Consider the following 13,293-nt stretch of genomic DNA (forward strand, 5'->3'; position numbering starts at 1 on the left):
TGTCGTAAAAACGACTTGGTTGATATGATGTTATATAGCAACACAACAGTAATTTTTTATATTTACAGGGTGTTTACTGCCCCTTTAATGACTGTATCCTTGCAAAAAAATGTTTTTATTAAAGGGACATTTTAGTACAAACTTTAGTTATAACATATTTTCAATGAGAAACAAGATGAATGAGCCAGTAAGTAAAAAAAAAAAAAGCAAAAATACTACTGATTAAAACTTGAAAAACGGAAATTCTCTTTAGAAATTGGTATACTTTTAAAAAATACAATAAAAATAATTATAGTACAATTAAACAGTATAATAAATAAAAGATTGCATAACAATGTTAAAGGGATGGTAAAGTCATAAATAGACATTCATGATTTGGACAGAGCATACAGTTTTAAACAACTTTCCAGTTTACTTCTATTATATAATTTGCTTTTCCTCTTTTGTTATCCTTTGCTGAAAGATTTATTTAGGAAAGCTCAGGAGCAGCAAAGAACCTAGGTTCTAGCTGCTGATTGGTTGATGCATATATATATATATATATATATATATATATATATATATATATATATATATATACACCGATTGTCATTGGCTCACCTATATGTTCAGTTAGAAACCAGTAGTGCATTGCTGCTCCTTCAACAAATGATACCAAACGAATGAAGTAAATTTGATAATAGAAGTAAACTGGAAAACTGTTTAAAATTGTATGTTCTACCTAAATCATGAAGGAAACCTTTGGGGTTTCACGTTCTTTTAAATTTGTTAAATAATGTCTGCAACTCAAATTATCCACAAGATAAACTGTGATTTCAGAGAAGGTTTTTTTTGTGCTGCAAAACAATTGGAGCCGCATTGGGTAGCAATATGTAGTTTTCTCACAGAAGGTGCACACTTTTTATTTACACCATGAAATGTGGGGAATTCATCTTCTAATTCAATGCCTCATCTGGGGAATTTTCTTTCACTTTGTTGTCCTTCCAGTCCTCGAACCATTTTGGCTACAGTATTTTTTTATTTATTTTTAGAAATTATTACATTTTAACAAATGCACACATTGACACAAATAAGCATGGAATTCAATCAATGGTGTAAAATGATTGCTATGCCAGAGAATATTACAATACTAAAATCTACTGTTAAGAATATCAAAGTGCCTGAAACTTAAACCAGCTTGCTTAGTGTAGGAATTGAAACCAAAAACATTGTGTAGGTGGACCATAAATGTGCTCTTTAATTTCGCTAAAATGTTAGTGAGAGCACTAAGACAGAGTATAAACAGAAAGAGAAGAGAGTAAATGAAAGAAAGAAAAGTAACAATAAAAGAGGGGGGGCAAGGGGGCTGCACACCAAATGTATAGCAAGGGCTCAATATGTTATGTCTAACTGGGCTCTGTTAAGTGATCTCGAACCCAGAAGTGCTCAACCTCCCCTATCCTCTAAGTGTTGTTGCAAAGATTCCCAGTAGAATTTAACATTGTAGAACATGTTCATTTTGTTTCTCCTAAAGAAACTAAATTCCTCAAGTGAAAGTATTTTAATTGGTTCTAGTTCTCCAGGAAGATAGGGAAAGGACCTGTGTGGACTTCCAATTCTCGCTATCAAAGAGCGAGAACTATTAAGGCCAGCTAGGGTAAGATCTTAGCTTACACAGGCACTTAGACCTGAAGTTTAACAGAGACATTCTAGGTGTCAGGGGTAAATCCTTCACCTAGAAAGTGCTTGTCTGCCAAGTTTATCTCATCACAGAAGGGTCGCAAAAGGGTGCATGACCACGATATATGTCTCATGGTTCCAATGTAAACCGCAACCCTCCCAGCATCTTGGGGACACTCTTGATTAAATCTTATGCTGTCTCGCTGGGGTGAGATACCAACTTAATTCAGGTTAAACAGTTTATTAGGGTTGGACGATTTCTTGATGCCTAGGTGCTTTATAAAGGTGGTTTGTAGTTTATATGAGCACTCCTTCTCTAGAGCCCAAAACCTGACTGCAGGCATATTACTCCAGTTTTTTGGTTGTTAACCAGAATGGGGCAAAAAGGTGGCATATGAAGTAAAAGTCATAAGAGCATAATCTGCCTAGAGACTGATCTTGTACTCATTGGGGCTTGTAAAAACACCCTGTATAGAGGGGTTACTACAGATATTGGCTGCTAAGGTCTCCATCGCTAACATAAATTGGATGTGGGAAAGTGGGCAACACTGCCTGGCGCAATTCTGAATGTGAAATGTAGATGAAAGCATGATGATTACTTTAAATTTAGCTGATGGTAGGGAGTAGAAACTAAATATCCTGTTTCTCATATTGAGACCAAAGCCTTTAAGATCGGTATGAAAGAAATGCCAATTAAGCAGATCAAAGGCTTTTTCCCTTCCAGTGGAGACCAGGATTGTCTCAACTCCACACGCTCTAGTCAAGTTGATGAGATGTAAAACCTTGATTGTGTTGTCCCTGACCTCCCTGTGCAGAACAAAACCTGTCTGATCCATATGAATGATCTGCTGAAGAACGTTGTTTAGGTGTTAGGCGAGTATATTGGCGTGTATTTTAGTGTCTGAATTCAACAACGAAATGGGGTGGTAATTACTGTGTCTAAAAGGGATTTACCAGGCTTCGGAATTAACATGCTATGTGCCTCTAGCATTTGTTTTGTGAATTGACCTTGTGCATCAATTGTTTTGAAAACTTTTAATAGATTAGGTGCAAGCTAATGTTTGAAGTATTTATAATAGGCATTAGAGAAGTCATCAGGTTCAGGGCTCTTGCAAGTAGTCGTCAATCGCAGCCAAAACCTCTTGCAGTGAAATTGTTTCTTCCAGACTTTCGATTGCATCTGCGGATAACTGTGGTTATTCAACCTCTTCAACATACATGTCAATTTCTTGTAGAATTTGGGGAGAGTCCGCTAGGTGTAAGTTGTAATGTGTGTCATGGTAAAATCAAAAACTCTGTCCTATATGTTTGGACCTCCCTCACCTGAACTTGTGTACATAAGAATTACATTTTTGTTTTTTAGTGCTTTTGCTAGGAGAGTCCGTGCTCTATTGCTCTCATTAACATATAACTTCTTAAAGTGAATGTAAATTTTGATTCTAAAGTGCCCGGTTTTTAAAAATTTTATTAAAAACAGGGGCACTTTAAAGTTTAATTCATCAAAATTTACATTTCGCTCATGAAAAAACCTTACCTTTTAATCTTGACAGCCGATCCAGCTTCCTCCACCTGTCGTAAAGCCTCTTCTTGGGTCTAAAATGAGGAATCCGACTTCCTCCAATCACGGCGTTGAATCGGACACTGATTCCCCCGGGGGGGAAGCCGTGATTGGAGGATGACCTATCCATCATTTCTGACGTCAGAAATGGCTTGCGACGACCGGGGGAAGCTGGAGCGGCTGTAAAGATTAAAAGGTAAGTATTTTTACAACACAAGTGAAATGTAAATTTTGATGAATTAAAGTGCCCCTGTTTTTAATCGAATTTTTAAAAACCGGGCACTTTAGCATCAAAATTTACATTCACTTTAATGTAGAATGTTTTCTTATGAGCTTCCTTTTGCAGAAAAGCATTTAGGTCCTATTTAGCCAACTTTGCTCATGTAGTGACATGAGTATTAAATGGGGATAGTGTTGCTTCTCTGCGGCAATCACATTAGTTAATAACCCTGACTATTTAGGAAATGCATTTTTCCCCAAAATTGCTTTTTATTTGAGGAACTCCCTGTGTATCACTGCCTCGTGGGCATCCCATACAATAGATGGGTGGGTCGACGTGCTTTGATTGAGCTGAAAATACTCTTTGATGGCGAGAGTAATTCTATCTTTGACTATTGGATTGAGTAGTAAAGGTTCATCTAATCGCCATAAGAATGGAGACAGTGGCACGCTGAGTATATTGCTTTGCCTCACAGCCTACCTTTCCTGGCACTGCTGTAGCTCCTGAGTGCGCGACTTCAGTTCTAGGCAGGTGCGTGGCTGTCACGGTGTCCAATCCTCCCCACTGATTTGGGGCATCGGGATCAGTGGTCAAGCCTGCATGCCTGAAGCTGCTTAGGGTGGTATTCTCATCACAGAGGTCAATTTATCAGTGGAGCTCCACTAAACTGACCATTTTGGTGACTGATCAGCTCCGCTTGTATATTGCTTCTCAAAGCAACTCTGTAGTTTCTTTGCAAATGTTGCTGCTTGCTGGTGCATACGCTCCATGCCTGTGCTTGATTGACAGGTGAGTGCAATGTTTATCATTTAAATATATTGCAGAGCTGCTTTAAAAGTTATTATGGAGTTAAGGAGTCCCAGAATATGTTGTGCTAAATGGACTATTTTAGCTTCCCTAATTTATCACACTAATATTAAAGGGATACAAACGGCATGATTAGAAAGTGTAACTATAACATCTTGATGATTTGTGCAGTGTTCAGTTAAAGGGATATTAAACCCACATTTTTTCTTTCGTGATTCAGATAGAGCAGGCAATTTTAAGCAACTTTCTAATTTACTCCTATTATCAATTTTTCTAATGACCAGCAATGCACTACTGAACACATGGGTGAGCCAATGGCAATCTGTGTGTGTGTGTGTATATATATATATATATATATATATATATATATATATATATATATACAGCCACTAATCAGCAGCTAGAACCTAGGTTCTTTGCTGAAAGGTTTATCTAGGAAAGTTCAGGCGCAGCAAAGGATAACAAGAGAAGGAAGCAAAATTAAATAAAGGGAGTAAACTGGAAAGTTGTTTAAAATTGTATTCTCTATATGAATCATGAAATAAAAATGTTGGGTTTCATGTTCCTTTAAAGTGAATGTAAAGTTAACCCTGTTTATTCAGGGCATTGAGAAGAGTTTTAAAACTGAGGCAGATTTAAGTCATAATTTTTTTTATATTTATTTACTCACATTTTAACCTTTTAAACCTCCGACGATAAGCGCAGCTCTCCCACCCGCCGGCCATATTGTCACATTAATTGACAGATGACTATACTACTAATCCTTTCCCCCCCCCCCCCCTCTCCGGGGCGTTCAGCCCCTTTGCACAAACGTCACGGTTTTAAAACTCTACTCAATATGGCGCGCTGGAGAGCTGCGCTTATCGTCAGAGGTTTAAAAAGGTTAAAATGTGAGTAAATAAATATAAAAAAATAATGATTTAAACTCTGCCTCATTTTTAAAACCCTACTCAATGCCCTGAACAAATAGTTAACTTTACAATCACTTTAAGGGCAGAAATAAAACTAAATGATTATATAAAAAGTTACTTTTCATGCCGCATCCTGTTCAGCAAATGTATCAAGCCAATGCTTGAAATGAGAATTGCACAGGTTAATATGAGATTAATGAAAACTAAATATTTTTTTGCATATTGTTTATTAACACAAATATCTATTTCCCACAAGACAGAATATAGTGGATATAGTCTACTGATATTGCTATTGTATGTTTTATATCTAAAAACTGATATCAGATTCAACTTCATTTGCAGTTATTCCCCTTGCCGATTACTACATAATCGCAGGAGTGATCTATCAGGCACCTGACCTCGGATCTGTCCTCAACTCTAGAGCAGTAAGAAGAATTCTAGTTTTCTGATTTGAGCGTGCTTATACTAATTATAGAAATATTTAGCGGTACACATTTAAAATGAGGGTCATACTATTACATAGAGGACATTCAGATAAGTACACTTAAAATGTTAAACCTTAAAGCACAGTGTGTTTTCATTCTACCTGGTTCCATAGTGCAGTGTTTCCCAACCGCAGTCCTCAAGTACCCCCAACAGGCCTGGTTTTCATTATAGCTGAACCAGTGCACAGGTGAAGTAATCAGCTGATCAGTAACCAACCTGCTCTCATCCATCAGCTGATTATTTCACCTGTGTTCTAGTTCAGCTATAATGAAAACCAGGACTGTTGGGGGTACTTGAGGACCGCGGTTGGGAAACACTGCATAGTGTATCCTTTACACCTGCCTGATAAAATATGTAAGCCCATCTTATTTGGTTTTATTGGCAAACTAGGATACAGTGCAAACAAAAATACTTGTCATTTAAAAGGGTTGTCTTTTATCTTCTAGACATAAGTGTAAGGCTGTTAAATCAGGAGCAGCCTTTTTCTTTCTGCTTTTTATTTATAGCACTCTCTGCTTATTTCTTAATATTTCATTTTTTTCTTTAAAGGGACAGTAAAGTTAAAAATAAACTTTCTTGATTCAGGTAGAGCATGCAATTAAAACAAATAATCAAATATATTTCTGTTATCAAATGTTATGTTTTTCTCTTGTTATCCATTGTTCTAGAGTTGAACCTGTGTAGTTTCAGGAGCATGCATGAGTCTTTAGCACTCAATGGTAGCTGTGTTTGCAAGTTGTATAATATTGCTATAAACATTTTTGCAAAGACACATGCACGTTCCTAAACCCTCATGAGCCTACCTAGGTTTACTCTTCAGCAAAGGATATTAAGAAAACAAAGCAAATTTAATATTGCAAGTAAATTGAAACTTTTTTCAATGTCTTGCACTGTCTTAACAGTGAAAACTGAATTTTGACTTTTCTCTCCCTTTAACTTAAAGGGACACTAAACCCAATTTTTTTCTTTCATGATTCAGGTAGAGAATACAATTTTAAACAACTTTCCAATTTAGTTCTGTTATCTAAATTACTTTATTCTTTAGATATTCTTTGCTTAAGAAATAGCAATGCACATGGGTGAGCCAATCACACAAGGTATCTTATGTGCAGCCACCAATCAGCAGCTACTAAGACTGTCTAGATAGGCTTTTCAGCAAAGGATATCATGAGAATGAAGCACAATAGCTACTAGAAGTAAATTAGAAAGTTGTTTAAAATTGCATGCTCTTTCTAAATCATGAAAGAAAAAAATTGGGTTTCATGTCCCCTTAATTATCATGGCAAACACAAACTAATAGTTGGAGTGTTTGCAAATGGGTGTGTTCATTATATAATATATAGCAAATGAATATAACTTCTCATTCCTTACACTAGCTAACTGCAGTGCATGGGATCCAGTCTGCTTTTGAAGAAGCAATGTCCTACTGCCGTTATCACCCATCTAAAGGGTATTGGTGGCATTTCAAAGACCAGGAAGAGCGAGGTAAATATGTGATTCTGTTGTTGTGTGTTCTCAGACTATCATATCACTCCAATAATGTATCTGAAGTAAACGACATTCCATTCACATGCAATTCCCCATAAATTGTTTAATTAGGTGATGTAATTTCATTATTTATTGTGAGTTGCATTTCCTGTCCACTTCTGCTAGAGAACCCGGAGTGCAACTCGTAGGATTCAGAAGAATGAACCTGCAACATGATACATTGTATTTGTTTTAGTTTATACCTGATTGCCAAAATAAGCTAAACGGCACTGAAGAGGCTTTGAGGGTATGTCATAGAAACATAGATATTGACGGCAGATAAGAGCCATAGGGCCAGCAAGTCTGCTGGATATTACCTAACAGTATAAACTTATCTAGTTCGTAGGATAGCCTTATGCTTGTCCCAGGCATTTTTAAAGTTCCCTGCAGTGTTTGTCATTACTACCTCTTGAGGAAGTTTATTCCATAAATCAATCACTCTTTCTGTAAAGAAGTGCTTCCTCAAATTGCTCCTGCATCTACTACCCTTCAGCTTGAGATCATGACCCCTTGTTCTTGAATTTTCCATTTTATCTAAAATACTGCCTCAGCTTTACTAAGCCCTTTAGCGTATTTGAATGTTGCTATCATATCACCTTGTTCCCTTCTCTCCTCAAAGCTATACATATTTAGATCATTGAGCTATCCTGAACTTTTAAACAATGCAACTTGTTATAGCAAAATTAGCTTTAAATTTTCTTAAAACATTTTTTGTATGCATTTTCTTTTTTCCCCCAAAGCAGTAATTATGCATTATTAAAAGAAAATACTTAAAGGGACATGATACCCAAATCTTGAAGCACTTGAAAGTGCTGCAATATAGCTGTAAAAAAGTTGACTAGAAAATATCACCTAGACATATATATGTAAAAAAAGGAAGATATCTACCACAAAATGTCCTAGGTATTCACATCACATTGTAAAGGGACTTTACTCAGCCAATCAGGATACTAGTCCTAGGACTTGCAAGAGAGAGTGCATCTGGCATGTGCAGGCAGTCATGTTATTTTCTTATTCCGATTAAGCAAGTTTACTATAAAATCTCATGAGATCATAGCAAAGCAATGCATTGCCTCAGCACTGCTGATGCTGATTGGCTGTTTTTTTTTCTCAACTTGAAGCTGAACAGTATAACTGTTCATAAAACAATTACTCTTTTAAGCTGAAGACATTTTGAGGTAAAATATCTTCCTTTTTTACATATAGATGTTCAGGTGATATTTTATTTTCAGCTTTTTAAAGCTCTAAAACTGTTTATAAGATGTTTTAAAGGGACATGAAGCACATCATTTTCCTTTGATGATTCGGATTGAACATATACGTTTAAGCAAGTTTCCAATTTACTTCATGTTATTCTTTGTTGAAGAGAATGCCTAGGTAGGAAGCATGTATGTGTCTGGAGAATATGGCAGCTGCCATATAGTGCTCCTAGTGCATGCTCCTGAGCCTTCATACCTGCTTTTCAACAAATCATACCAATAGAACAAAGTGATTTTGATAATAGAACTAAATTGGAAACTCATGTCTGCTTGCTACTGTTCAACAATAAAGATGAGGAATTTGACTTAATTGGCCAGTGAGCAACTGATCCTTGAGATTTACATTTCCCTTTAGTTTTGATACCAGTTAAAATAATTGTAACATTAACTGCTCCTCTATCATATGATAGAAACATTTTGATTTTCACATTTCTTTAAGGAGAAAAGAGAATTAACTACACCATATAAACACTCAGACACATATTAAGATATCAGTTTGATTGGAGTAATGTTCTTAATAATTGCATTCATGTTTACATGCACATAGCAAATACTTGTTAATTGTCCCATTGAAATCCATGAGTACTCCCCATAAGTCCCATCTTATAAATAAAACTACCATACTTTATGTAGGTGAAAGACTCTCTTCCAGGACGATACGCCTTACTTGTCTTTGTCTTCCAACAGTTTGCTGGCTGTGATGTTTAGGTGAATACCAGAATTGTTAGTAGAACTGGATTCCTGGTTGTTTGATTATAAAAAAAAGTATATTCAAAATTATACAAATGTGGCTTTGTACCTTTTCAATGAACTATAAAGAAATATAATTAATTGTGGGGTCATTATGACCAGGGTGCTTGCACACTAATGCTGCACATACTAAAGGTCAGCTTATCGTGTTGGGGGCCATCTTGGAATGGCCACTGGTATCTTTGTATGGTAGTGTCTCTTTTGGTGGTCGTGCACTCTGCTCGTGTTTGCTTAAAGGGACATGAAATCAAAAACAATTATTTCATTATTCAGATAGAACATACAATTTTAAACAATTTTCCAATTTACTTCTATCAAATTTGTGTCATTCTTTTAATATCCTTAGTTGAAGTTGCAGCAATGCACCACTGGAAGTTTGGTGATAACATCTGTATAGCCAATGACAAGAGGCATATGTGTTCAGACACCAATCAGCATTTAGCTCCCAGTAGTGCATTGCTGTTCCTGAGCCTACCTGGTATGCTTTTCATCAAAGGATGCCAAGTGAACAAACTAGGTAATAGAAGTAAATTGGAAAGTTGCTTCAAGTTGTATGATCTATCTAGACCCCGAAAGAAAACTTTTGGGTTTCATGTTCCTTTAAGAGTTTTGGGGCTATATCCTCTTGTTGTCCTGCAGTGATGTCACTGTATCTTAGAAAAAACAGAGCTAAATTATACCTTCTCAACCTTATGCCGCATATCTGAGCCATTTCCAAGTTGTATTGCTTCATAGCAGGAAGTCCATCATATGCCAGTGTTAACAGATTTAATTAAATGTATGAGCCACACAGAGGAACTAGTCATACATTGTGTAAGAGCCAGGGAATCATGTTATTAAATGATGTATGTAGATGTATAAAAAATATATATATTAGAAGCTAACTAGAATTGTAGGACCCATGGCTCCTCGGCTACCATAATTTGTTAAGACCTGTGTTATGATATATCTCCTTGTGGTACTGTTACCATTATGACGGGTTTTGTAGCTGATTGGTGCTGTCCATATTTATGTACATACATATATATCACAACGTAAATAGAGATCACAACTTGTTAGCCTTCTGCCATCCTTATTCACCTCCGGCTCTTTACACTAACAATGCTCCTGTTTAACTGTGACTTTCTAGACAAGACTAAACCTAAGGCCAAGAAGAAAGAAGAAGCCAGCTCAATGTTCCAGAGACATAGGGTCGATGCACTGCTTTTGGACCTTAGGCAAAAGTTCCCTCCCAAATTTGTCCAGGTTGGTATACAATTAGCCACCTGCAGAAGGCAATAGAGTGCCTCCCTGTAAGTCCCATTAGTGTTTATTATTGCTCGATATGGAATGTTTTGTGCTTTTAAATATCTATTATAATGTATATTTCTTATTCTTGCAGCAAAAGTCTGGAGAAAAGCCAGTACCTGGTAAGAGTTTATTATCTTTGGTCAATTGCAACAAATTCTGTTTATCTACAGTGCCACAGATCTGTGTGTATACTGTCTAACAATCTGGTTTTAGTATTTCAGAATGGATTGGCGTTATTACATAATTTCTACATTCCAAGAGCTGCTAACTAAAAATGCTTGCAACTGTCCTATTTTAGTCTGACAGTGATAGGTCATATAACTCCAATATCTTCTCTTTTACCACACAAAATACCCAAAGCCCCTCTCCAATTCCCTTGTTCTATGCAATCCACTCCGTTCTTCCCTACACACAAGCACAGACTGGATTTAAACACTTGCTTTAATGCCAACGTTCAGGTGGTAAGTACAGTGCGGCCCCTATGAAAGATACTAGTTGCTCATTACTGGCCTGTTAGATAAAAAAAATCTACAAAATCATATTCAGAGATCACTAAGATACTGTCTCTAACACTGTATGTAGGTCCAGTCATATAAGTATTATTTGCAACAGAGCATAGACACAGTTATCTCCCAGTGCTTGAAAAAAAGAACAAAGTCTGCCTTAAATGTCTGCTGCTGAAATATCAATGGAGAGAAAGTGTTCCAGAGAAATAGCTTTGCTTGGGCAAGGTACATTTTATCTGACTTTCTATTTTACTTCTATCTTCAAATTTTCTTTGTTCTATTAGTTTATTTTGTCAAAAAGCAGGGGTGTATGCTAAGGAGCGTGCACGTGTCTGGAGCTCTATATCTCAAAATAACAAGAGTATTGCATTGAGCAATGGTACTTTTTTATTGGACTAACTATACATTTATAAGATGACAAGCTATATATATATATATATATATATATATATATATATATATATATATATATATATATATCGATATATATTGATAAATAGATAGATATGTGACAGTCAGTACTAAGTAACCATGTAAAATACAAAATCCCTAGTAATTGCATGGCTTTATGTGAAATTACAGCATGGGGACCCTATGTAGAACTTAAAAAAAAAAGGTACACTGCACTAAGCCACACAAACAAACAGATATACATACACACATCCATACACCGATACATAAACACACAGATACATACACAGGTGCACTCACAGACGGGTATATGCAAACACACACACAGGTACACAGATACATACAAACACACAAACATAGACAGATACAGACAGGTTCACACACACAGGGGTACACATACAGGTACACACATACATACAAACATAGACAGATACACACAGGTACATACAAAGTACTGCTGACAAAATGGGAATAGGGCACACCTGCATTAATCAGAAACATACATTTAGGGAACCCTATTGCAGCTCTGTAAGCAACTTATGCATGTGTTCCTGTACTGTTTAGCTTGTACAAGGTGCACTGGGAATTACATCATACAGCATGCCCTGCAAACAAATCAGTTCAGGTAAGGTCTACCCTTTTCATTAGGCACATTTTTTTGAAGACCTAAAGACTTTTTTTTTTTTTTTTTCTTCCATTTTTTTGTTGTTTGAAAGACATAATCCTGAAGATAAGGATATTGGCAGAAATGCAAAGGACCTAACTTCCGGCAGAAATGCAATGCACCTAACTTCCAGCTGAAATGCAGTTCTATCTGTTCCTTCCCTGTGCATAGTGAAACTAGGGATTTCTTTATGTCAATCAATTGTTTAATATGCCTTATAAGGTCCTTATGTAATACAGACACTATTCAGTTAACAAAATGTAGGAATGCTTCTTTTAGATTCAACTCAGATAATAATAATAAAAACAGACAAGCTTCACTCATTCCTTATCACTTTTTAATTCTATATCATTGTGGTCAAATGTAACAATGTTTAAATATGTATAGATTCAAAGTGTATTGGTAAAGCAAACTTATATCTGTTGTTTTTCTATTTATAATAAGGAAAATAGATATAGTTTTGACATATCCTATTGATAACGTAAAAAAATGCTGCTGAGCATTCTCTCCTGGGCCTTTAGACACAGCACATTTCCCATTCTTGCAACTTGCCATGGAATTTCACCTTCCATGGGTCTCCCAGTTACCCCAAGTCCAACACTTGCACTGTACAAACTAGTTGCAGGATAGTTAAACGCAATGTAATCTCAGTGCCCTGTGCTAGCAATGGGACTCCAGGATAATAAATTAACTCAACTTCTGTATAATAGTAAACCTACAGTCTAATTAGTCCATGAGGGGCTATGCCATAACTGATTTGTCGTGACTCCAGTCCACTGACAGTCTGACTCACTCCCTTACGTGTCACCGCCTTGCCTTCTTCTCCACTCTGTCTCTAGTACAGCACCGATCAGTGAGTCTCCCGCCGTCTGTCTGTTGCCACTAACCCCCAGTGCCGTCTGGTAGATCACTTGTGCAATTGCGTGACTCCCTCCATGGGCCAAACAGACAGTAAGGCGGCTGGCAAAAAGCTGGTCACGTGAATGCTCAGTGGTAAGCCGCCCTGACTGTCAAAATCATTTTTTTTTTATAGGCAGTCACATATTCAGTACAGCGGTCAGGGGCCTTTATGGCCTATGCCTTAATATGCCCCTGGAAACTATAGTTTACAATATTTATATAACGTACTGTTGGCCTGTGTCATTCTGATACTGTTTTGATAAATCTAGATATTTTTCAAGCCTCACACCTAACATCATTTTCCAGATTTGCAAAGACATCTTACAAGCCTCACACCTAACATCA

At 36.6% G+C, this 13,293-nt stretch overlaps 1 protein-coding gene across 2 annotated transcripts in view; it reads left to right on the forward strand.

Moving 5' to 3' along the window:
• MED6 (mediator complex subunit 6) overlaps positions 1 to 13,293 on the forward strand; it is a 28,152-nt gene that overhangs the window by 13,121 nt on the left and 1,738 nt on the right. The window contains exons 4-7 of one of the 2 annotated variants that reach the window (XM_053697695.1): positions 5,498 to 5,580; positions 7,018 to 7,126; positions 10,307 to 10,422; positions 10,559 to 10,586. In XM_053697695.1, the coding sequence (XP_053553670.1) occupies positions 5,498 to 5,580; positions 7,018 to 7,126; positions 10,307 to 10,422; positions 10,559 to 10,586 (336 nt within the window). The remainder of the gene's footprint in view (positions 1 to 5,497; positions 5,581 to 7,017; positions 7,127 to 10,306; positions 10,423 to 10,558; positions 10,587 to 13,293) is intronic. The other variant, XM_053697696.1, reaches the window with a different exon arrangement.

Source organism: Bombina bombina, chromosome 1, assembly GCF_027579735.1.
Source record: "Bombina bombina isolate aBomBom1 chromosome 1, aBomBom1.pri, whole genome shotgun sequence".
NCBI lineage: Eukaryota > Metazoa > Chordata > Amphibia > Anura > Bombinatoridae > Bombina > Bombina bombina.